This window comes from Astatotilapia calliptera, chromosome 13 (assembly GCF_900246225.1).
Source record: "Astatotilapia calliptera chromosome 13, fAstCal1.2, whole genome shotgun sequence".
NCBI classification, from domain to species: domain Eukaryota; kingdom Metazoa; phylum Chordata; class Actinopteri; order Cichliformes; family Cichlidae; genus Astatotilapia; species Astatotilapia calliptera.
The window spans coordinates 22,045,476-22,072,171 of NC_039314.1; the positions used below are offsets into that span (position 1 = coordinate 22,045,476).

The 26,696-nt window shown below is 40.4% G+C and overlaps 1 protein-coding gene across 1 annotated transcript; it reads right to left on the reverse strand.

Moving 5' to 3' along the window:
• Window positions 1–654: 654 nt before the first annotated feature.
• Window positions 655–26,193, reverse strand: desi2 (desumoylating isopeptidase 2). The gene is made up of 5 exons (XM_026190489.1): window positions 25,566–26,193; window positions 11,336–11,408; window positions 11,016–11,109; window positions 8,495–8,636; window positions 655–3,702 (listed from the first exon to the last, which is right to left on the reverse strand). The coding sequence occupies exons 1-5, from the start codon at window positions 25,602–25,604 to the stop codon at window positions 3,427–3,429; spliced, it is 624 nt and encodes a 207-aa protein (XP_026046274.1). The 5' UTR covers window positions 25,605–26,193; the 3' UTR covers window positions 655–3,426.
• Window positions 26,194–26,696: the final 503 nt, after the last annotated feature.

Below are 26,696 nucleotides of genomic sequence, written 5' to 3' on the forward strand. Positions count from 1 at the left end.
ATCCCAAATGATTTGATGAATTTAAAATACAATTAATAAAAAGACATGTTTTGAGATATATTCTTTGAGTGTCATTTCAGATTTTAACTTTCTTTTCAGGTAACTTCACTTGCAGTATATACTCATAAGATTTTACACAGCAGGATAAAATAAAAGTAATCCGTTCTTTAGCAGGCCTTAAAATGAGGTAAATAAAAATGAGTAAATAAAACCTCAAATAACTCAAACATGAGTTTTTATCCCATCTTATTATTTAACAAAAAGCCCTTACGAGAGTTGATTAAATGACTGTCAACACATGTGAGCACCTCTATGAAAGCAGAGATTTGGGAGTTTGCCGAGTTGCATTTAGTTGCATATAACCAACTTCTGCTGCCGATCTGCCAGTGAGAAAGATTACTCATAGGTGGGTTTAATTCTCTGTAGAAAGTAGTGTCAACCCTCCAAGTCACTCTGTACTGCAGCTTAGTTCTGAAAGTATGCAAAGCCCTCCTAAAACAAATATTGACCCATGAAATAAACGTTTAAACCCTAAAGAAAACAATCTACTAACAAATAACACATTTAAACCTAAAACAAGGGGAATCTTTAATCACATTACTAGAACAAAATCTATAGCCATAAAACTAATTCGCCATGACACAAACACAGTCACAGATTGTATATTTTCTTTAATAACTTTCCAACAGATACAAATGTGTTCGGCTCCATCTAAAGTCTCTGCAAGTTCACTGTGAAACGGCTGAAGTCAGTTTTTCTGTGTTTTGAATGATTGAGGTTTCCCGATCTGCATTCATAGCTCACAAAGGTGGCGCAAAATCTCACAAGTTATCACTTTAAAGGATATTTACTCCTCTGAGAAAATAAATGCACACAAGAAATGAGGGTGATTACAATTCATAGGCTGCCAACGTAAAAAGAAACAAAAGAAGAAGAAGAAAGTGACGTTACAGCCATCTTTGGTCATTTTAATTTACTATACCTTAAATTTGGCAATCACAAGTAAAGTAATAACTAAGTTTGTTGATGATTAGTGTTTAACGATTTGTGTATTTGTCGACAGACAGATGATTGTATCACAGCTGAAAACCACCTGAAGCTATGAAGGTTACAGGAAACCTCAGTAACAGTACAAATAACAGCCAGCAGAGGGCGTCGTCAACAACAGTACGTGTGAGTGTGCATTATAAAGTTTATTTAGTGAAACATGAAAATAACTTTTAAAAATTAAATCCTTTCACTTCAAATCAGATAAAATATGCTGGTTTTTGTGTCTTTTACATGATTCCTGTAAAACTGCTTCAGTTTTGTTAGAAAGTCCCAAAAACAACATTTTTACCCGATGGTTGACACTGCCACAAAATGTTGCTAAAAATTAGCGTGAGCACAAAAAGAATACAACTAATCTCTTAAAGATGCAGACGCATTTGTAAATACACCCTGAAAACAGTGCTACATTTGTTAAGATTGATATTTCTTTGCCGTGTGTGAGAGATGTGTGGTAAATTTGGCCCAGTTGGTAGCTCGTTGAAACCGCTTATACTATAAGTGGGGGCACACGCTCCTACATTCATGCACAGACAGGAGAAGAAAAGAAAAAGGAAAAGTGTGCAGGCTCGCAAACAAGCATACAGGATGTAAACAATAGCTTTTTCTTTAAATCTGAGCGAAGAGTAGAAAACTGCACTGCCACAGCGTGCTGCCGAAAAGCTCTATGGAGTGACAACTGCATTAGAAAAGCAACAGCGACAACGCAAATGAGCATGTGGGATAAAAAAGTTTAAAAGATCATATGTTACAAAGCCTTTTAGAGTCCTGAGTTTAATGGCAAAACAGACAAAAAGGCCAGAGTCTTTATTTTGTAGAAATACTATAAGGATTTAAAGAAAGAAAAAAAAAAAAAAGGGTAGTCTTCATAACATGTTTTCAGAACATCCATGGCTCTTGTTTGGGACAATACACAATATGCAGCATATGTCTCCTTGTTAACAGGATATATATTTGTCTGAGTAAATCATGAAGTTTTCCCCACCAATAACCTTCCGATAATCAAACTTAACTAAACTGTGCAGCGATGTTTCAAAACGGCACCACGTTGTGTCGCTCCTAACTGGACACAGTGTGAAGAAAAAGACTGAGAAGTGCAGGCTGAAGAGAGGTCAGTTAAAGAAGAGCTCGTCTGCCTTCGCTTCTTCTTCAGACACATTTGTATACATTGCAGACTGACATTGTGTCCTAAGTGTGAGCGTGGACCTCGATTTTTTCGGATAAAACGTTTTGCTTTATGCTTTTAAACTACTGGGAGTCTTCTACAGTTGACCAACAGAACACTTGTGGGTGCTCTAAGGCACCTTGGCAGCTGCTACTGAGAAAGAAATGTTTCCCATCTTAAATCAATCCCCCCTTCACTAGAACCTAACTACGAAATGATTTAGAAACATTTTACATTATTGGTGGTGAAATACTTGTTGCTACTTCATAATTATTAAGTAAATCCACTTCATTAGTTTGCTTTAATCAAAGCATGTGAGGTTATTAAGGATGGGAGGGAGAATCTGACATCATAGAAGAAAGGCGGGGGTCTCTGTGAAGCTAAGAAAGTCTTATGGATTGACAGTGGTTCTGGATCTGTTTGTTCTTGTCTATGCAGCTGATTGTAGTTCTGGTTTAGGCTGTTTACAAACCTACAGCCTGCTGTAATAAAAAATAAAAGGCAGAGGATCCAGCAATTTGAGGCAAAGGGTAAGAATTCCCAAAATCCACCTGTTACTTTCAAGATTGTAGCAGCCACCTGTCCCAGACCAGATCTGAAACACAGCAGGCGGCAGTGGAAACATTTACCAGCCACAGATCAAATGATATCAGCGCTCAGCTCCTGGACATTTAAAACCACCAATAACTGGGAGGTCGCTCAAGACAATAAAATCCCCTCACAGACCTGCTGTACTTAAAAGTATAAGGCAGAGCATCCAGCACTTTTAATTCTTGTAGCAGTCCTCTGACATTTTTAACACAGCCATAAGCCTGAACAAACCTAAATCATACCCTTTTGGTGAGGATCAACACCACTGATAAATAAAGCACTGGTATAGTTTGGATGTGGCTGGTAAACACATGAAGGAATTTGGCAGGTAAAATAATGAAAACATATTCGATGTGAAAAAGTTAAAATCTCAGATTGATGAGAGCGATGACCACAGGTTTCCCGTCTTTGTCAGCAATAAGAGCTCCTTTCTTCGGCAGGAAAAAAAACATTTCACTGCTCAGGATTTCTTCAAGTGTTTGGCTGACACCCGACCATGCGCGAGGATAAGTCTGACAGGACCTTTGGCTGTAGATAGATCCATCAACTGCAGCAGGTTTTCTGTTACCTGGCTGCCAATGTAACAAGTCCAGCCCACAGTTTCTCAGCATGCCATGCAGCCTCTACCTGCGGGGCTGGTGGCGAGAGTGACGAGGCAAGGAGGAGGATGGGCTGGAGGACGAAGAAGGTGAGCAGGGTGACATGGAGGCCAGGGAGGCTGTGGCGGCGGCATCCTCTGCCTCCTCCAGTTCGCCTCCGTGGAGCTCCTGGCTCACACTGGACTGTAAGGCAGCTGGGGTCAGCCACTCTTTGGGCAGGCAGCTCTGGAGGAATGGCACGCAGGAGCTGAAGTAGGCCAGGCGATTGACCCAGCGAGGGATCTCCCTGCCACACAGGATCTGAGAAGAAAGACAAGAAGGGAACGTTTTAATAAGTTCAGTACACAAGAAGTGACTCCTTAAAGCAAATGTATATTCTTTTTATGCTAGTCGTCAAAATTAAGGGAAAAAGTAATCACTCGTGTTTAGTGCCCCTCATTTACATGTTTTGTTATGGTTTGCAGGTTTGTGGTACGTAATGAACTATATTCACACAAAAACAGCGCAGACCCCTTTCTGCAACGTCATCAAGCCATGCAATACAGCCACAAAGGCAAATGATACAAAGTACAATAAAATTAAATCAAAGAAGTCATTTCAGAGACAAAAGCTCTATCCACCTACTATTGAAGTCTTTTTATTGTTAGGGACAGAATAAAGTTTGCTTAAAGGGAGGTGGAAGGGAACTACAATGACTCCTCTCAGACAGAAGATGAACTGAGGATCTGCACAAAGACCCAGTACATGACAAACGAGGGTTAAACTGATCTGCGAGTCATGCAACCCTACTATTTTTATATCTAAGACTACAAATAACTGACCATAACTGGTGTATTTTAATTAGTAGTCAATACCACTGGTCCCTAACCTTTTTTGCGCAAAGGACCGGTTTATGTCTGACAATATTTTCATGGACGGGCCTTTAAGGTGTTGCGGATAAACACAAAATAAAACCAGTACCGGTACCAAAAAAAGATTTATTCATAACAACATGAAAAGACCCAGGGAAATCAAGTTAAAGATAACACCGATAAAAAAAATTAACCTATTATCCCGAAAACCATACATTTCACACCCGCTCAACTCTTGCAGCCCACTACCGGTCCATGGCCCGGGGGTTGGGGATCGCTGGGCAATACAATACCAATACAAATCATTAGTTACTAGACTGACAGAAAAATCAAAGGTTTACTTAAATTCAACTTATGTATGAAGCCCCAGTTCAAAACAAAATCGGACTCGAATAGCTTTACATTATAGAAGAAAGAATGAACCGAAGTCCTTTTAACAGGAAAATACCTTGAGAGGGAAGTATGGGAGCTTCTGCCACTGAAAAACACATTTTTGCCATCCTTAAGTCAAAATTTCAGGATGTTATCCAGAACATTTAGATCATCTTAAAATTTGAGTTAAGTATCTAAAAATGTCAACTTATAAACTTAAACGTCTGGTAAAATAACTGGAAATTGAAAAGAATAAGTTGAAATTGCAAGTCAAGTCAAACTTTTGACTGGCAGGATTATGTAGGGCTTTTGTTTCAGCGGTGGAAATAAGCTTCCACGGGGAAGAGAGTGAGGGACACGAGGAGAGAGAAAAGAGCTAACAAATAAAAAGTTGCAAAGTTTACTTCCACATATTATATTATAGTATTTTCTGAATTTCCATATCACCAGTGAGTTGTGTCATTAGGCAAGTGAAGTGCTAGAGCTTATATAAAATAACTGACTATGCCAACACTTAGGGAGATAAAGAGCAGTAATAAGTATTAAATTATATTCAATAAGTCACTTTGTCACTTCCTGGTTAGTTTGTTCTCCATAAGAGAACTTGTCAGTGTTGTGAGAATGCTGTGGAGGAAATTAATCTGAAACAATGACTGCATAACCAGAAATTACATCCTGCCTGTGTCTTGAACTTCCAGGAAACTGAATCAGATTTCCTGACTTTCTATGCCATAAATAAATCTGTAATATGACTCTGTGCTAGTGATTTCTCAACCTACTGTAACAGTTAGTTCACGAGTACGTCTAGTTGGACCTTTTTCGGTCTGTGGTTGACATTTCTCTCTCACAATCTTCCTTAACAACTAACATGCTTGCACAGGCAGACACAGTCTATGTTATGGCTAATTATGATTACTCAGTGCTATTAGAGGTTGTTACAGCATAATGGGAAAAGTGGCTTCCAAGAAACTCAAAGTGTTTTCCTAGTAAAAGGGCTTAATTATGCTTTGATCAGAACATTTATTGAAGCTGCTGACGAGCTGCTTTTACAGACGTGTAAGGAGACAGAGACAGTGGGTTTGCTTTTATCTACAAAAAAATTCTTACAAAGTGGCTGATTTTTGCTGATGATACTAGATTGCATAGGTTGTTTAGGCTCCAGCGATGAGGTTCTTCCATTTCTTCAGAGACTCAGCAAGAACTGCTCCTTGCAGAAGAAGAGGAGGTGACCTACATTCACCAAAATCCTTAAATATCATCTCTTTAGTGTTTGGCTGACATGTGGCTGATATATAATAAACTGTAGCAATTCACACTACTGTCATGAAATATTCCTTTGCAATAATAAAGTAAGCCTTCAGATCAACAATAGGCAATATTCATCCAATATAAAACGGTTGAAATGGGTTGGAAACATCAGCAACAGAAACATTTTTCTATGCCATGTATTTGACACTATGTGTATGTATGTGCACCACAAGCACTGCTGCTACTCTTTCCCAGCCGAGCAGCTCATCCGTACAGATTGTTAGCACAATTTTATTTGACGAAGAAAGCCTCAATGAAAATAAATATTCTTTCATTTTATCCAGTTTAGATGTTGACTGAGAGACTGATGCTACTAGTCTGTTTGGGATTTTAGATGATAAAGCAGTTTTATGTACACTGAAAGTCTGTGTAGGTATTCCTTGTTTCCTCATTTACAATTAATTCCTATACAGTGGTCCTCGCTGTTTTGCAGATTTTTGTGTGCAATATTGCACGTTTGTTGTTTTTTTAAACAGCGCATTGTGTTCTGCATCCTGATTAGCTGTAGATCACTGTCAATCAATCTCGCCCCGTGCCTTCTGTACAGTACAGATTGCCTTCAGCTTGTCAAATTTACATAAATCTTCGATCGCTAGCAGTGTGACTCTGAAGCGCTGTACTGTATGTTTGTAAGTTTTCTCCCCAACAAACACAATGTCGACAAAACGTTTTGCACCGTCAAAGACACCCGCGGGAGCCTTTGGTTTCATTCTGTAATACTGAACTTATTTTTCTATGAAGGTTTGAACTTTTAGAGTGTTTAAACAAGAGAGAAAAGTGTGAACATATTCATGCCTGTGTGAGAAAAGTGTATATATAAAGTGTGTAGTGAGGGGTTTTACAGCCTTAAAACATCTATAATAATTGTAAAAAATAAAGTTGGCTACTTCGCGGATTTCACCTATCACGGATTATTTTTAGGACGCGATAAACAAGGGACCACTGTACTCCTATATTTATTTTTATATTTTTGTATTCAATGCACTTATCTCTCTGTCACAAGAGCTAGACCCCCAATGTGTCAAAAAAGGTGATTCTTCAACGTGATTTTTTATTTTCAGGTAGAGGATGAAGTTACAGGATGGGACATCTTACAAACAAATAAATAAATAAATATAAAAAAATAAATGATGAACATTCATCATTATTTAATTGGAACCAGTTGGTTGCAGCTTAGTTTTCAAAAGCCTGAGACAGTCAGTTTTACACTCTGTGCAAGTTTAGCATCTGTGGTGAAATCGCATGCATGCTAAAGGACGGGATTTCTACAGATGACCTAAAAAGAGCAGAAGTGCTCCCTGTGGTCCGCTGGTTCACGAGAAATCGATTTTAAATGAGAAATAAGTCAGGCATGACTGTAACTTTGAAATTCACGTTTAATGATTCTTATCATACATTAGGTCACCGTGTTTCAAGTAACAACCTTTCTTTGAAACAAACAGTCTTCCAATTGGCTAGAGCCCCACATTGTGGCCAACATTTTATAAAACAGAGGCAAGTAAAGGTTTATAGATCTAGTTTTCTGTCAGACTACTAGGACTACAATATACTGAAAGGTTATTAGGAATTTTTACTGATCTACTGTTAGAGTTCAGTGGTCTGCAGGGAGTACAGTATTGATTTTTCAAAAAGAAATCTGACATCTAAGTCGTACACATCAAACATTCTTTCTGAAGATTTAATTTTTATGCTTGATCTTTCAAGCATCCTGCATTCCTGCAACAACAATCAATGTGTCCTGCCATTTTTTACTCTGTCGCTTTGAGTCAGCCTCTCAAGGTAATGCGGTTAGAGTAAGCATAAAAAAAAAATCAAATCCTGAGATGGAAGATGGATGACTCTCAATGGTAAACCTGCATGTGTGCTTGATTTTATTTCCATGTACATGTCTGAATTTTATTGTATTGCACTGACGTGAAGTACTGTCTGCATTTAAGGTTTAGAAAATACCATGGTATGTTGTAAGGATGTGTCTTTTATTATTTGTCTGTGTTTCTACGCGTGTGTGTGTGTGTGTGTGTGTGTGTGTGTGTGTGTGTGTGTGTGTGTGTGTGTGTGTGTGTGTGTCAGCTGGCTCTGCATGTCTGGGCTCGTATCAGTGTCCTAATCCCCAACTCAGCATTAGATGCTAACTGGAAAACTCCCTGCTCATTAGTCACACCAGGATAAGCTGATTGAAACAACGTGCACGCACGCACGCACGCTGTTCTTACACAGCACCTTCTTCCTGTATTTACTGTTGTTGCTCCCGCCCCACACACACACACACACACACACACACACACACACACACACACACACACACACACATCTGGCCAATGAGCGAACAGTCTCACATGGTTTTTTGAGTGATGCATTTTGGTTCGCTTGGCGTTTACTTGAATGTTTCTCTGTCTGAAAACAAACCAAATAATGGGGAAAGCTACAAGTTTACAAACTCATCAACTGATTTCAACCACAGTAAACAAACTATAGGTGCGAAATCACCGTAAGACTTGGCCTTTAAACTCAGCGCAGCTCAGAGTAATGTGCAATGAAATGATGTGTGTTTTTTAACCCACCTCCGACAGTGCTGAGGAGAAGTGGTTGCAGTTCTTGTGCATGAGGTGGTAGGCGTTGCCTTTGTACTCCTTCCCCATCTCTTCCACGATCCGCTCCACATCCTCTTCTGTGAAGTCTGTGCTTCCTAGGACAATAGCTTCTCTGCAGAGACAAACAGGCAGAAGGTACTGATGTTACTGAAAGAGCATCTTCTGGGAAAGAAATGTTTCTAATCCAATTCTACTTTTTACCATTTTCATTTACTGATATATTCTTTACTGTTTCTGTCAGTGAGTCTGGCTGAGGGCGACTATTTCACTTCGTGTTGGAAAAAGCTGTCTGACAGCAGATAAAATAGTGAAAAATGTTCAACACTGTGTGCATTTAAAACACACTGATTTTTTAAACATTCTATCCGGTACAACCATGTTACACATTTTTTGAAGAAAACGTTGACATATTTTGTGATTTGCCTTCAGCCAAAAAATAAGTAGTTAACTTTGAGAACATTTTAAAGGTGATCTGAGTTTTTGGCTTTAACATCAAATGAAATTAAAATGAAATTATTATGATTTTAGTATGAGAGAGTGCTTTATTCACTGGGATAGGCCTCAGCTTTGTGGATAATAAGCAGGCATTTGTCACAGATGATCCATATTTGGTTTAGTGGCCTGCTTGGAGACAGTTACTGTGTGTGCATGTGTGTGACAGGCGGAGTCTGTCTAAAGCCACAGGGCAAATCAACTAGAGCAGAAGTAATACTCAGCAGAGTAGGTCTGAGTAGACAAGCACACAAACATACTGAACTGATTTGCTGAAATCAGTTGTCGTGTTTTGTACATTTGGATTCCACATTCCTAAAGAGCATCATGTTGATCTTTTGCAGGATGGAAAAAAAACAAAAACAAATCAGAAACACTACACATTTTGCTGCAGTCCACTACAAAAACAGCTTTTAAAAGACAGCTGGTAATATGGTAAAAAGCTGCACTGGTTTGCAGTGTATTTGCAGAACTCAAATTATTAGACTATACTTGAAAAGTACATCAACAATTATGAATTTTATTTAATTTTATTACAGCCAAACACTGTGTTCAAGCCTAAACGCAATTTAGCCTGGTGAGTTAAATAAAATATTATTGCCCCCCCCCTCAGATGTCATTAAAGTATAAATGATCCATAAAGAAAAATGTCCAACTTTCCAGCAGTAATATTTATTTTTTTCTTGAGTGACCATAAAAGGAACTGCAGCCTGCAGTTTGTTAGTGTTACTTTTTCAGCTTCAGCTCGTTCCTCAAAATAAAGTAAAGGAGAAAACTTGCAGTTTCAGTTCAAGATAAATTGAGCTTTTTTCAAATCTCAATCTTCTGTTTTATTCAGTCTTTGACCAAGACCATAGGCCATGAACTGTTACAAAAAGGCATTAAAATGTTTGACACATCATGTACAGGAGCTCGCTTTACTGTAGGAGAAATACCAAAATTCATTAAACAGCTCAACTAACAGCTGACCAACTGATCAAATGGGTATAAAGAACATGCACATGAAGCTCTAACTTATCTAGGGAACAAATCAGTGCTTTCTAACTTGGCCGATGGCTGATTGACCAAAACAGTCACTATACACGCGTACTGTATGCGCTACCCAGAACCTACCAGCATCTCCACCTAAACCAAACTACTATCAGTAGTCAAAAGACATTTGACACATTGTCTGACTTTCCAAACTGATCACTCTGCTCTACACAATCTTATTGGGGAAGAATGACCTGAACAATCGGGCATCTAATGAGCAGAATGGACTGAACTGATATTGTCCTTGCACAGCAAACAACCTAAAAGGCTGTTAACGGTTATTAAAACCTACACCAAGTAAGTAATGTTAAGTGACTTCTAATAGCTGTTTAGATAGGTGCCTGCATCATGCCTTTGGGGCAGAACCTGGCACTCTTAACTAGAAAATGTTCTAGCATAAACTTCAAAGTGGTCTCAGTTGTGCCTTGAAGTTCAGCCCCATAGGAACAAAGGATGGCTGTGTTTGTCTTTGTTGTTGTGGGTTGCTGGAACATCTTGCAGCACAGATTTTCTATTTTTCCATGTTTAGAACCATTTCTACAGATTCCCAATAACTTCCCCTCCCTTGTGTGCCAGCTGGCAACCCTTGCAGTTACTCATTTTTCCAAAGATCCTGTGTTGCTTCAACCTACTGAGGTAACTGCGCAGATAAGGGTGGACCCAGATAGATTTATGATACATTCCTCATTGCCATTATTTTACTACCCAGCCCTTGGCGCGTGAACGACTGTCCTCTCGTCACTACTGAGTTTAATAGCTAATAGACTAACAAACTTTTGAGCGGTAACCTGACTGACTCGCCATTTGATTAACATTCTACATTAAACAGGCCAACTCTTTCACCGTAAAAACTCCATCAAGCATGTTGCGAGCTGCCTAGGCTGTTGCGAAAGATATTTAGCAAAACAGAACACATGCATATCTGTACTTGTATGTCTCATATAAACACCAATTATCCCACACTTACTTGAACTTAAAGGTCTCGCCAAGCTCAGTTGCATCACCTGGTGTAATCTCAAAGATCCCTGAGAATGGGTACGGGTGTCCGCCATAGGCAAACTCTAAACACACAAGAACAAATTTGAGCTGCTGATGTAACAAAAGCCATTAGCAGATAACATACAGTTTTATATATACACTATATATAAGTATGTTTAGACATGCCCGGAATGGAAAACAGTGGTGTGTGTATATATCCTGAGCTATAAAAAAAAGCATCCTCTCTGTAACACTATCCTTAGGCAAATGACTTGATGTAGGCGGAGTCTTATTTCTGGGCAACCTTACCTCTTCCATAGATCTCAATCCCTGAGTGAAAGACTCCGATGCCCAGAGAGCTGGTGAATTCATTGATCCAGTACTGAAGGCAGAAGGAGAAACACAGAATAACACGTTTGTTAAATTACAGTAAAATAATAATGCATGTTTTCTACACCTATTGATTTAATATATTTAAATTTTTAGTCTACAAAATGTCAACAAAAACAATCCATCACAACTTCCCAACATGAAAGCTTTTCTTGTTAAACTGTTCAAAATGTAAACATATCATAGTAAAGTGAAAGAAAAAGCAACAAGAATCTAATTAAAATATGTGATAAAACAATGTAATATCAAATTTATATGGATATTCTTCAGGAAGAAGACAAAACCTCCCCCTCACTGAGGTAGAAAGAAGGAATGAGGAGTATGCACAGACAGCTCCAGGGCATCTCTAAATCCTTGCTGTTACAGACAGACAGTGAATCATTGCATAACTACAAGTGATAGTTCAATTTTTTTGACCTCTGAAAGACGGGAAATTCCTTCAAAATGTAGCCCCCACTGCAATAAACCCACAAACGGCAGCTGAAAAGGCAATATGTTTGACATCCTGCAGCTATGCAAACCTTATTACTGAATTGTCATTGTCCTATTGTACCTTGGCATTTATCCAGTCTTCATATCAGAATAATCAAATTCAGCTACAGAACACATTTACAGACTTTTCTGTGGGAATTTATGACCACAGTGCAGATGTTATCCCTGATGCTTACACAAGATTTCTTTGCATGCAGACAATGACAGTCAAGCTGCACAGAAATAAATCAATAACTGCTGCACTAATCTTTGAAACTGCTATCCATCTTTTCTGTAGTATGTCTGCTAAACATTGTGTCTACAAGGTGATTGGGCAGACTGTTGCTAGGCAGAATTTTCACTCAAAAACATTATTTTATCACAAAAGATGGAGCAGAGAAGAGTGTTGGTGAAGCATCTCAGGAAGCTGAATAATAATCTCTAAATCTAATATTTGTTCATACCTCAAACATCTTCCTACTGCTTCACTGTGCCACGTCATCAGTTAATTGATTATTGTCTTGGACCTGATCAATTTTAAAGTTTGATGCTGTTGACGTTTCTTCAAACCAAATCAAGTGCTGATCAGCATGATTAAAACATGCCAAATTTACCAAGAGCAGTTCCTTTCTGCCAGTGCACTGTAACAAAGGTGACAGATTTCTTACCATGCAAATCTGAGACAATTTTTTTTGTAGACAAAGTCTACAAAAAATATACACCTACATAGTCCTGTGAAAAACTAATTCTGATTCTTTTTTTCAGCCATTATGTTGCAGATTTGCTGTTGTGTTTGGGATCGTTGTCCTGTTGTAGGGCCGCCACAAACGATTATTTTGATAGTCGACTAGTCACAGATTATTTTTGCGACTAGTCGACTAATCAGATCATGCATCAATTGGACGTACAACGTACAGCTTATTGCACCAGCATGCATCTGCTCTTGTATAACTATCATTAGCTTACAGCCTTAAGTGCTTAAGGTATGTGCTAACTAAAAAAAAAAAAAAAAAAAAAAAGACAAGATGATAGTTTATTAAATTTTAATGAAATTTGCAGATTGTTTCGGTGAAGTTTAAGAAACTCAGCCATCTGCTCCTTGCCATCTAAAATATAACAGCACACCGGAGTATATTCTCCAGCAAAATAATTTCCCCTAGGGATCAATAAAGTATTCTGATTCTGATCTCACACTTCTGATGATCAGTTGTCTGCTTGACGTTTATTCAGCTGTGTAAAAACTATAACTTTAATCTCAGCCAAACCGATTTACTCAGGAACAAATAAAATACTGAAAAAAGCCAAACAATAATATTTTAAGTTATTTAAGTGACTTATATATCATGTTTAACCTGAGTAGCGAAAGACGGCGGTGGGTTTGCCGGGAGTCCGGTGTTCTCACCGGCTCTAGTGAGCCTCGAACCCGGGCTAGATATTGAGCTGGTGCGTAACAGACATATCCGAAAACGTCGGAGCGCTTTTGAAAATATGTGGTGTCCTGATAAACTGAGCAGATATTTGAGGTTTACACAGCTACATTCTCGCCTGAAAATATGTTAAACGTTTATTTTGTGACCCAGAAAGAATAATAAGAGTAATATTAAAACTAATATTAGTTTTAATATTGGAAACTTAGCTGTGTCCCAGCTAAGTTTCCATTGTTGGAAACTTAGCTGGGCCGCGCTATGAATTCTGGGACACAGCTTCTTCTTCTTCGGGGTTTAAGGGCAGCTGGCATCCTTGTACATGCAGTGCTGTCATCTACTGTTTCAGTCCGTTATTACACGCTTAAATCCTGCTACTTATTCCTGCGTGTTTTGGATGTTACAAAGCTTCAAACGACGCATCGACTATTAAATTGGTAGTCGACGATTTTGATAGTCGACGTAATCGTGACTAGTCAACTAATCGTGGCAGCCCTATCCTGTTGCATGACTTAGTTTTGGCTGAGCTTTAGCTGCTGGACAAATGGGCTCACATTTGATTCTAGAATACTTTGGTATACAGAGGAATTTGTGGTCAACTCACTGATTCCCAGATCTTACAGCTGCCAAATAAGCCCAAATAATCACCCCTGTGACACCATGCTTGGCAGCTTGCTCCTGGTAACACTTCCAAAAAAGCCATACATGTCTTTTTTCTAACTGTACTGCCATGACCTTTAACAGTTAACTGAGGCCTGCAGAGTCTGAGATGTAGCACTTGGAGTTTTTACAGTTTCTTTGAGCTCTGTGTTATGCTGACCATTTAAAGACATTAATTCTGACATTAGCCCTTTCCCTGGCGGGTCGCGGAGTATGGGGGTGCCTACTGGGGTCAGCGGGGGAGCTGGCCCCAGGGAGGGGTCACTTGCCCCTCCCTTCCTTCCCTCCCCATCTCCAGCTGCCTCCCTCTTCCCGCTCCACCACAACCACCCACACATGCAGGGCCTTGGAGTAGGGGTATGTCACCAGGGTGCAGAGGAGGCTACCCCCCCCCTCTGTCCCCTTCTGGCTGCCTCTGCCTCAATTTTATCCCACAACTTAGACATTCACATTACTCACACTCTCATTACACATACATATAGGATCTTGGGGGTGGGCACGATACACGGAGTCCAAAGTACCATCAGGGTATACACCCCACCCCTGGCATCGTTGCCCACCTCTCAATTTTAAATACACGTAGACATTGAGGGCTAGCAGGAGGGACCATGCGCTTACCTGCTGCTCTCTGGCAGGTAGCTCCATGCCCTCCTGGGTTTTAAATGCACCTTAGAACACACATGCATCAACACTACAATGAGCGGGTGGAGGGAGGTTTGGAGTCTTCTCTCACCCCCATTCTCTGCGACCTGCTGGAGCAGGGGGGCTAGGACTAGGAGGAGGAGTTGGCCGTCCGACTGCGGTCTGGAGTGTGGAGCCTTCCTCCTGCTGCGGAGTTGGGGCAGTCTGCCTCCCCCCACCGCAGGGAAAAGGGAAACCACCTGGGTCTGGGTGCAGTTCCCCCCTCCAGGGGCAAGGGCACCTAGACCCGGTTTGTAGAGTACGCTTGGGGAGTGTGATCGTGTGTACAACGTCTCTTTATGTCTGTCTCCACGTTGGTTGAGTGTGGAGTAAGTGCATATGAGAGCATGAGGGTGGGAATGGATGTTGTATCTGTGTGTGCCTGTATGTCTGTGTCTATATGTCAGGTTGGGTGTCAGGCGCCACCTCTCTGGGGACATCTCAGGCCCTCCAAGGTTTGGAGGCCTATCTCCCCCTACCACCACTTCCCCTGCCAGTGGCGGACTCCCTCAGACATCGGTGCGTTGGTGGTTCTTTGTGTCCGGGGATGGGCATCCAGGTACACACCGGCTCACTCCTTGGCGGCCGCTTATCGGGGCCTGGAGCCTGGGGCTCGCTCGGGCCACTTCGGAGGTGGGGTGCCCCCGGCCTCTCGGCCTGGGGCTCGGTCACTCAGGCGCAGCTGGCTGCCGGCGGAGCTCACGGGCGCGTCACTGCAACTCCCCCTGGCTTCTGCTCCGCGGCTGCTGAGTGAGCCCTCATCTGGGACTCTCCTCAGCTCTTTCCGGGACAGTGGCGCAGCTGCCCCTCTGGTGGTCTTCCTTGGTCTCTTGTGTTCTGGGGGCCTCTGGATGTCTGGAGTTTTGATCTCCTCCATACCTGCTTCATGCCCTGGAGGACGGGGCTGTGGCCCCCCCACACCCTCTAGCAGATTATTACATGAAGGAACCTTTTAAAAAACAAGCGTGTCCATGCTCACAGGTGTACACACGGGTGATCACACCCACAAACTACACCCTTTTTGGCTCCTACCTCAAAGCACACTGTGTTCTGTTGATCTTATGTGCTGCACAATAATGTTTAACATTTAGTATTTACTGTCATATTCCCATATATCATTGTGATGTTGTTTATTCTATTACTCTTGTTCTCTTCTGCTTGCTTTCTTTTTTCTTTCTCAGCAGGTGATCCAGGTGATCGATATGCATTTTTTTTTCTCTGCCCGTTCTGTTGGTTTTTGTCTTTTGCCCTTCTCCCCCGTCCCTCTTCTCAGCTGTTTCTCTTTCCCTCTTTCTTTCTCCCCTTCTTTCCCCCAGTCAAGTCTGTCCCGTATTCAGTAAGTGAAAATAAAATAAACAATAAAAGGTGAATCAAATGGACCATTACGGCAAGGCTGGGATGGTCAGTTTGGTAAAGTAAATCCGTTGGGCATCTTTCTTTGCCTTTAGACAACAATTCTGATGGCAAAAGAGCCAAACGGGACAGGCAAAAAAAAAAAAAAAAAAAAAAAAAAAAAAAAAAGAATCTGTTTAAATTGATTTTAAGTATTATTTGGATTTGTATATTATATTAGAGCTTTCCATCTTACATATTTGAGGCATTAAATGTGTTTAACCAGAGTGACAATAAACAACTTAATTACTTGAAAATGACATATTTTATTAGTGTGTACACACAGAGGCTTTCCTTCTTGACATAAAAACAGCTTCCAATGCAAACTACAGTTATCAGGTATCACAGAAGACAGCTTGCTATTTAAAACAGTTATCACATTTCCCGTCTGTCATTATGCAAATACATTATGTAGCTGCTTAAAGTCACTTGTGGCAGAGCTGCTGGTCTCCGCCACATCTGCAATGCAAAATATAACCTCTGTGGAATGTAAGAGTTTAAACACCAACTGATCACAAAGGCTTTGCGGATGCTACCTGCTGGATGCCCTTCCAAATGCAATGCTCCCTGTTTTTCCAGTGTTGGGAATGGAAAAAAAGAACTAGGAGTAAACTGGATGTATTCTTCAACTCTACTAGAATATCTAAAACAGTTACAGTGCACCTTAAACGCTTTATCCACTATCTGATGTGCTTCTTTCAATTTTTCCTTATTTGAATTCAGATGGTTGGGGCTGCGTGTTCACAGCCAGAGCTCTGTGATTGAGATGACATACTAGGATATCCTCTCACTGACATCATACCGAGCCAAGAGCATCCAAATGCATGAAACCAAGCTGAAACCTAAGCTTTAGGCTTATAGGATAACTTGCACAGAGCCAGCCATGTTAAATATGCACACCCACCATTGTAACAGTATATGCGGGAAAAAATATACAGTGGAACCCCGACTTATGAATACCCCATTTAACGAAAAATCCAAGTTACGAAGGCACTTAACGGCAATATTTCTGCTCGTGTTATGGCAAAATGCCCGCGTAACGAAATTCGCTGGCTCTGATTGGCTGAGCCCAGAATGCCTACAATGCCCATAATGCCTTCCGAATCCTGTGACAACCCCCTTGGCTTTCGTACTTGCGCTTCGCTGTTCCACTTGGACGTATTGTAGTTAGCAATTAGCCTATCATTCACGCAAAAGGCGCAATGGGTGCTTCGACTTACGAAAGACCCTTTGGAACGAATTAATTTTGTAAGTTGGGTTCCACTGTGTACACACACACACACACACACACACACACACACACACTTTTACACCCTTAAACTTTATTGAGGGAACTGACTTTAAAACAGAATCTGCATTCTGATCAAATACAACATTTACTGAGGCTTTGGCACAACTTTTGTTTTTTCAAACCCACATTTCAAACTTGTCATGCTGCTGGGTTTCTGTTTCCTGAACTATATATGGGGCAAATGTTGCACAAAGAAAGCCACAGCATGCGTGTCAGTAGTTTTGTTTGAAGAAGCAAAAATGCCACTGCATATCCCCATTTTATCAGAGTCCAGCTACAGCTTGTGCATTTAGAGCTTGTAGACGTATCTCTCACTATAGAAACCTTTTTGATTTTGTTAAAGGTCAGTAATAAAGGACCAACATTGAGTCCAAAAACTAACACAATAAAGCATCTCATATTTCCATTTCCTAACATTACTTCTGGTAGGGTTTTTCCCACCAAAGAGTTTCTCACATCAGCTGATCTCCTACGGATATGAAATCATGTCTGTATCAGTTCTGAAGTGGTTTCTTTGAGCCCAGGAACAGCAGCCATCTGTGTGTGCACCAGCTGGTTCTCACTGACTAAGAAGCCTTGGCTGCTGGCTCCTTTTTAAAACATTATCTACATTTCTGTTACAGTAATGGTGACAGAAGCCAGTCTAGAAAACGTGAACACACATCAGCATTTGAGCTGCTAAAAATAAACAGACACCCCCCAAAAAAAACTTCCTTAACTGACTTTATATAAGGCGAAACATAAATAGCAGGTTGGTGAACTAACACCCAATGGCAGCGTAGTATGTGCCAATATGTCCTTGTAGAACGTGTGTAGGAGTTATGTTAAGAAAACTAATCTGCATCGAAATGCAAAATGACTGTCTCCCACTCCGTTAACAGGAGTAACAAAGACAAATAGCTGCTACTCCTCGCCCCTGTCGGTGGTGAAATAAGACTCTTATCTCAGACCTCATTACTTCAAAGCTTGTTAAAAGCTGTGTGCTGTAGAGAACAGGCTGAGCGTTTATGAATGAATTAAAAGATAATGAAAGGAACAGGAGACAGAGAGGTGGATGAATGCTTGCTGTAGTTTGCTCTGTAGTTTTCTTCTGTTTTTAAGTTAAGATGTACACCGCTGATTTGAAAGTGTAGCGGAAACAAGCTGACTGAAACTAAGCTCAAAACAGAAATCGATGGAAGGAAGCTACTACCAGCCACAAGATGGGTTCTGGTGAATTTTACCTTCATCTGCAACAATAGTTTGCTCTAGTTTTACCCACAAAGTTATCTTAAATCTCCCATGCAAAGTGTGTTACATTTTTATTTATTTTTTTAAACACTCAGCAAGTTTACACTGAACTAGGCAATTGATTAACAAAAAAATAATAATAATAAGATCACTGCTGATTCGAGTTACTGATTCCTGTGAGCTCTTTGTACTGCTGTCTGTTGATCTGATTAACACAAATGAGCAATTTTGACATTCCCATAACCTGTGGTGCAGCATTAAGACATTTGCCTTACACACAAAGGATTTCAGAGTTCAGATATTGTTTCCATTACTGATAGCTTTAGATTGCATTGTATTAGTTTTTATGTTTGTATATAATAAAGTGAATACTGAGTGAGTGAATCAAATGTGAGGAACTTGTATTAAGAGACTGTTTATTATGGAAATAAAATCTCCAGTTTTATATCAGCTGTTAGCTCTAATTAAAAAGACTGAGAAGTACAGTAAATTAGGTCTGGTTCCAAACTCGGATTGTCTACAATTACATAATAAAACAGAGGTGAAAGCTGCCATCATTGCAATGTTTAATGAATGATAACCTTGACCACACACCCAAGCTATAGTACTATTTTAATTGGTTTAGATTTCTTCCATTAGAAATGCTGCACTATATTCCACTAGCAGAGATTTATGTGGCTGTAGCAACACAGTACACTCCCAACTTCTTTTGTTTTGGGCCACGTTACCTTGTAAACTAGGTGGCAAAAAAGAAAAGGAGGAATCATGACTGCTGCATGTCCTTAATTGATCCACACAAAGACACTGCAGCCAACACATAGCCTGCTCGGCTGAGTATCAGGCTCCATTACACAGTTAAACCTAATATCCTAACATGTCCTCTTACACGCTCTGAGACAAAGAAACCCGTGGTGCTGGCTGGCAGGCAGACAGGTGGTGTGCAGATAATGCTGTCTCATTAGAGCAGTGCACTAAACCACTCAGAGCTGTCCAGGAAATCCACTTAGCTGAGATGTGAGCAGGACTGTGGGGAGGACCTGACAGAATGGGAATTGGGAAAAAGCAGTGGTTTGGGGCTGAGGGGGCGCCTGTAATCATGTCTGTACATACACTCTTGACAGTCACGTGACATTATCGATCCTCAATGGGGACTTGTTATCAATCTTTTTGAGTAGATGCTCAGTTGTGCTCCAAGAAGAACAACAGAGCAGGCAGACTCACACACACTGCATAAATGGTGATGCTCTTGAGATTGAGGTAAGGATCCTGAGTTGTTACCCAACTGTCTTGACCTCGGCAATCATCTGATCTTTGCTGTTTTCTCACCTTCTTTTACATTAAATGTTAGCCCTAAGCTTACACCTCCCAATAAAACAGGCCCCATTGAGACCATCAAATAAACTGCATGACAAAACAGCCTCCTTATTCACTTCTATGAGAACATAATCGCAGGAAATTAGAGCTGTTTGCTCAAGTGGATGACTAAGAAGAAACAACCTATAAATTAGGAAACTGGTTTAAAGTGACAAATTAATCAAAGTCATCTAAATATTTCCTGATTTACAACTGCTGTTCAGACTTTTTTTTTTAATCTGATACCACTTTGGGGGTTTAAAAACTTTAAAAAAATGAAACTGTTTTGTTGTCCCACTGACATTTTAATGTTGTTAAGGTTTAATGAATGCAGACATTATTCCTGAGGTGACGTATAACATTTTCTGAGAAGCCTTTAGAATTTCTACAGTTGTAAAGTGGCCTCACAAGTAGGGATAGGTACCGGTATCCAGTGCCATGATGGCACCGGGTCTGACATAAACGGTAGTAACCAGACTGAAAAGCAGCGCAGATTTCAGTGCTTTATTTCGGTGCTTTTTTTCCCTGAGATGTCATACACTTTGGATTCCAGCCAATCATTTTAACTTTGCAAGCGTAGTAGGCGGGCCCAGGTACGTACGTTCTTTTAGAGCAGAGCTACAGATTAAAAACGCCCAAGGCGAAGCGGTCAAAGTCTGGCTGTATTTCACAGCAAAAGATGCAAACTCAGCAGCCTGCAACAAGTGCTTTAAGCTGATACTGTGCAAAGGAGGTAACACCTCAAATCTGATGAAACACCTGGCGACGCTTAGCGTTTTTTTAAAAGCCGAGAAATTCACCGTATTTGATAGCTTGCTGCAAGACCTCACATCGAGCACATCTACTGCGGGTGTGGTGCCTGTTATCGGTCTTGGAGTTAGCAACATCCCCCCCAAAACCCGAAGAGTAGAGTCCTGGCCCCTAGCCCTGCCAGTGTAGCAGAAATGATGACGGATGATGATGGCAGCAACAGCCGTTCTTCTCTGGGTCAGTAGCTTAATGTTGTTCGTGTGTAATTTACGCTGAATAGGCTAACCACATTATTAAATTAACGCATGTAAGGTGAACTAGCAAACACCATCGTAGTTACATGCAGCTGTCTTCTTGTTTGATGGCAGATACTCCCTCCACCCTGGCCAAAAAGGCTAAAATGACCAGAGAAAAAGTGGGAAACAGCTAAACATGAGAGGTTTTTGGACAAAGATGGTGTTTTTTTTCCCCCCTCATTGATTAAGCACTGCTTCCAGCCAAGAGTGATACCATAAATTCCCCTATAGCTGCAGAAAAGGCTAACATTGTTATCTTTTTAGAAAAAAAAAAACAAAAAAAAAAAAACAGCTAAACATGAGAGGTTTTTGGACAAAGTTTGTGTTTTCCATTCTTTAAGCACCGGTTCGAGCACCGTTTAAGCACTGGGACCATTTCTGGTATCGAATAAAACCTAAACGATACCCATCCCTACTCACAAGAGCAAAACAACAGAGCCATCTCTTCTGTCCTTAAAGTGTTTTGACTTTTTTTTTGGTCCTTAAAGAATATTTTGGATGGTAAAATATTCCAACTGGAATTTGGGAACATCAGAAAAAAACAGTACAACATGAGTCCAAGTTAGTAAAAGAAGCATGTCCTCATCTATCAGTGCTCTGTTATTCTCCAGTTTCCTTAAATCCAAGATTATATTTTGTAAGCTAAAACTTATAGAAATAGCCTCATAAATAAAAAAATAAAAATTTGATTTCTAACTAAAATATTAACATTTTATTCCAGCTCAAAGAGAGTTATTGTGGAAATACAATGGACTGGTATGTGATGAGTCAATCCGCTGTCCGATCCACTCACTTCAGTTCATGTTGTTCTCTTTTTACTTAATGCAACATCAGTGGCAGACAAGCTAGCATATAATGGAGGGGAAAAAGCTCTACAGATAACTTCTACTTGTATCTTTCCAATGTGGACTGGTACTTGGTACTGGTAAAGATTCATGGCTAAAATATGGATAGAACACAAATAAAAGAAAACCCTGTTACTGGGCCACCAGTAACAGTGACTCAATCTATAAACTGATGGTCCCCCACCAAGTGACTCAACCAGCCTCCAAGCAAATCAGTCAAACAACACTCACTGGAATTGATCTACGGTGCAGTAGAGCAAAATTGATGTTTTTTCCTTGAATGCAAAACACATTTACACAGAACTTCCATACAAGTGAAGTATTATGCACAGTTTTAGGCAGGTGTGAAAAAAATGGTGGTAGACAAAGAATGGTTCCAGAAATATAATAATATTTTTTTTAAATCAATATTTGGTGTTACTACCAGCATCGATTCCTATAGGTACACTTGCACAAAGTCAGGGATTTTGTAGGATCATAGTCAGAGGTATGATCAACCAATTATACCAAACAGGTGCTAATGATCATCAATGTCGCACGCAGGTTGAAACAGTCATTAACTGAAACAGAAGCAGCTGTGTCTGAGGCTTAAAACTGGGTGAGGAACAGCCTCTGCTACGAAGGTGAGGTGAAAGAGTTTCATTTCATGGCAAGAGTGAGCACATCAACAAGCACAAGGTAGTTTACTGCATCAGTAAGGTCTCTCCCAGACAAAGATTTCAAAGCAGACTGGGGTTTCAAGATGTTCTGTTCAAGCTCTTTTGAAGAAGCACAAAGAAACTGGCAACACTGAGGATCGTAGACGCAGTGGTTGGCCAAGGAAACTTAGTGCAGCAGATGAAAGAACATCAAGCTTGTTACCTTTCAAAATTAGATGTCGTCCAGTAGTGCCATCAGCTCAGAGCTGGCAGAAACCAGTGGGACCCAAGTACACTCAGCTATTGTCCGGAGAAGACTAGCCAGAAGTGGTCTTCATGGAAGAGCTACAACCAAAAAGCGATACCTCCGACGTGGAAACGAGGCCAAGCGACTCAAGTATACACAAAAACATAGAAATTGGGGTACAGAAAAATGGCAGCAGGTGCTCTGGACTGATGAGTCAAAATTTGAAATATTTGGCAGTAGCACAAGGCAGTTTGTTCATCGAAGGGCTGGAAAGCGGTACCATAATGGTTGTGTGCAGGCAACAGTGAAGCATGGTGGAGGTTCCTTGAATGTTTGAGGCTGCATTCCTGCAAATGGAGTTGGAGATTCAGTCAGGATTAATGGTGTTCTCAATGCTGAGAAATATAGAAAGATACTCATCCATTATGCAATACCATCAGAGAGGCATACGATTGGGCCCAAATTTATTCTGCAGCAGGACAACAACCCCAAATATACAGCCAAAGTCATTAAGAACTAGCTTTCACGTAAAGAAGAACAAGTAGTACTGGAAGTCAAGTGTGTCTGAGATTACATGAAGAGACAAAAGGATGTGAGGAAGCCTACGTCCACAGAAGATCTGTGGTTAGTTCTCCAAGATGTTTGGAACAACCTACCAGACGAGTTCCTTCAAAAACTGTGTGCAAGTGTGCCTAGAAGAATTGATGCCTTTTTGAAGGCAAAGGGTGGTCACACTAAATATTGATTTGATTCAGATTTCTCTTTTGTTTATTCACTCCATTTTGTTGCTTGATGAAAATAAATGATTAGCACTTCTGTTTTTGAAAGCATTCTTTGTTTACAGCATTTTTTCACACCTGCCAAAAATATACTTACACTCAAACCGAGGTGCAAAACCATTAGTTCTGCTGTACTGTTATTATCATCGTGGGGGTCAATGCATGTACAAAGCAAAACTGATTTTTAGTTAGGTCAACTGTCAAAAGTGAAGGAAACGAAGCCAATTAACAACCAGCAGACAGCAAAATGTACCCACCAGTTAGTGATCATGCCACTAGCAGGTCACCCCTCCTACAGTACTTAGGTCTGAACTGGCTGATTAAAAGAAAGAGGAAGCCTTTAAAAAGTGCTGGAATGAAGGACTGGATTCCTGCCACAGTGAATGTTTGCCGCGGCACCAGTTTCCACACAAACATCGCAAATATGCATGGTTCAGAGCGGATCGTTAGGCAGAAGCAAAAAACACACAGTTTCTTCTGTATGGAAAATATGTCCTTCCGTCTCTACTGTCGATTCTCAAATATACTCTAAAGATCTTACACATGTGTCTTTTAGATGTGTATGAGTAGCTTCTTAAAGCAACGGCCCCTGCAGCTATTCACATGAATGGAAGCAAGACAGAAATAAAAGCTCTTCAGACTTTACAGAGAATGCAAGTCATGTGGAAAGCAAGAGAAAGTGAAAGAAAGTAATGAAGAGAACAGGAAGAGAGAAAAAGGGGAATAAAGAATAAGAAACTAAGGAAGAAAGGAATGAATACATACCAATGTATATAATTTGTAATCGTGCAACACACTACTCTTTCTACTGACTCTCAAAGGTCTGTTTAATGACTCTCTGGCTTTCAGTGTTAATCCATTTCAACCCATGTGACCCCAAACCTCTGCAGATATATTGACCAGCAGCTGCAGAGGGACATCAATAAATAGAACAAAAGCAGGACCAAGAAGAAAAGAATCGAGTCCTAAAAAAGGCCATTTATATTTTACCAGGGAGTAACATGTTCAAGTAAGGAAGACCGTCATGATTTACGATGCACAGGTCACAAAGCCAAGTGTACATACAAAGGATGTTGTGGTTTTCCAGCCAGGAGTTCATGCACACTGTCCCAGAGCACTACCCCGATCTGTTTTATAACCTCAAGCAAGACCCACTTTAAATGTAATCTTCAGCCATATTAATCAATGATTCATCAATACATCAATTTCCAGAACCCATCCCCACTGACTCATCCCAGCATGGTGACAACATAGCGACTCAAATTACTGAACCTCAGACTAATGCTATAACAAAGAGTCGATAGCACGTTCTATGCAGTAGAAATTACCATGCTACTTTCACATCTGCTTTTGGTTTGGTGTTTAGAGTGAACTGAAATCCTTAAAATGCAAAACTAGGCTTAGTTAAATAGTGACTTCCTGTAAAGCCTAAACTTTTACTAGTTTTTTTTGCTTTGTTTTTTGTCTGTAGTCCACAGTGGACCAGTTTTCTGGCAGTCCTATCATGGAAGATACATAAAAGATAGCCAGAACAAACGGAGATTTAATATATGGACTAGCAAATCAGCTGTGGGTTCCAAGTTGCTTAATTTTCGTTCTTGATTCTTTTCACACTGCTTTTCCTGTCGCCATTTGCAAACCGGCTTATTTTGTTTGCACTGAACAGACACCAAAACAATGTTGGATCTAATACAAATAGACAAAAACCTTTCGAAAAGGATCATACGACAATAAAGCGTACATGAATTGGTTCAACCGCTTGCAACCCTGACTCACTGTGTTTTGCAAGAAAACAACTGAGGGGGAATAAGCAAACTAATTACTAAAGATGGAACTGCATTAAACGGCAATTGCTTTGGTGTTGTGTGAGTATGCCGAATTGAAGAGTGGTTCGTAATTACGCGAAAATGCTTTTGAGTGTTTTTCTTCCATTATTGTACAAGTGCTGATAACCAACGAGGAATTAAAATCGCATTTTTATAACGCGCTTCAGCGTTGTGTCCTGGATAAATAATACTCCTCTCAAACATACTTCTTAGATCAAGTGATAACAAATAAGCAAGAAAACGTTCACGTTTCCGCTTCTACTTACCATATCATAGACATTTAGGATAATCGGCTCGTTTGCCATCACTGGGCATCAGGATTTTCTTCCCCTAGCGTCCCTTCTTCTCTCCGGGTTCTCTTCCTTCGGTGCGAGATCCAAACTCTCGCTCTCCTCCTCTTATTATTATTATTGCTGGCTCTTTCTCGAAAGATGTTCACCTTGGTAATTCAACTTCGCAACTCGGTGTAAAAATGTTAGAGTTCCGATGATGTTTTCACCGTCCAACATCTGACTGATTTTGTCCCCCGGCAGAGCAGCAGCAGAGGCGGACAGATGAATCTATCGGTTACCAAAACTGACTTGCTAAACCCGGTCGGCTACCGAGGTCGCCGCGAAAAAACACTGACTTTACAGGGAGAATTTTCTCTTCCAGAAGACGCCGCGCCGCGGAAAAAAGTCAAATTCATTTTCCCAAACAAACTGCTTAGTTAAATAACATAATGTAGGTACATGAAAATGAAATTCCCTGTGTAAAAAACGACTTGCTACTCCCTTATTAGCCCCGGCTAACGGTAGCAATGGAGCTGCAGGCAGGATGCGACTGCTGGGAGAAATTGGACGATGTTGAGGAGTAGACCGATGAGCCCATCACTCTATTAAGCTCCCTTAGCGCACTGAGCATTATGGGTGATGTAGTTCATAAGGAAAACGAGCGCCCAACCAAACTACACTGCTAATAAATAAATAAATAAATAAATAAATAAATAAATAAATAAATAAATAAATAAATAAATAAAGGGAACACTTAAACAACACAATGTAACTCCAAGTCATGCGCACTTCTGTGAAATCAAACTATCCACTTAGGAAGCAACACTGACTGACAATCAATTTCACTTGCTGTTGTGAAAATGAAATAGACAACTGGTGGAAATTATGGGCAATTAGCAAGACATCCCCAATAAAGGAAGGGTTTTTCATTTGGTGACCACAGATCTCAATACCTATGCTTTCTGGATGATTTTTTGGTCACTTTTGAATGCTGGCAGTGATTTAGAATAGAATAGAATAGAATAGAATAGAATAATCCTTTAATTGTCACACAAGGGGAAATTTGGTTGTAACAGCAGCCAAAAAGACACATATACAAACAAACAGGACACGGGACACAGAACA

Bases quoted from the DNA above. Each gene is read 5' to 3' on its own strand.
- desi2 (XM_026190489.1), bottom strand. From the start codon at position 25,604: ATGGCAAACGAGCCGATTATCCTAAATGTCTATGATATG. The intron at 11,110-11,335 runs GTAAGGTTGCCC...TTGTGTGTTTAG, and splicing joins GATTGAGATCTATGGAAGAG to AGTTTGCCTATGGCGGACAC. The intron at 3,703-8,494 runs GTGGGTTAAAAA...CTTTCTTCTCAG, and splicing joins TCTCCTCAGCACTGTCGGAG to ATCCTGTGTGGCAGGGAGAT.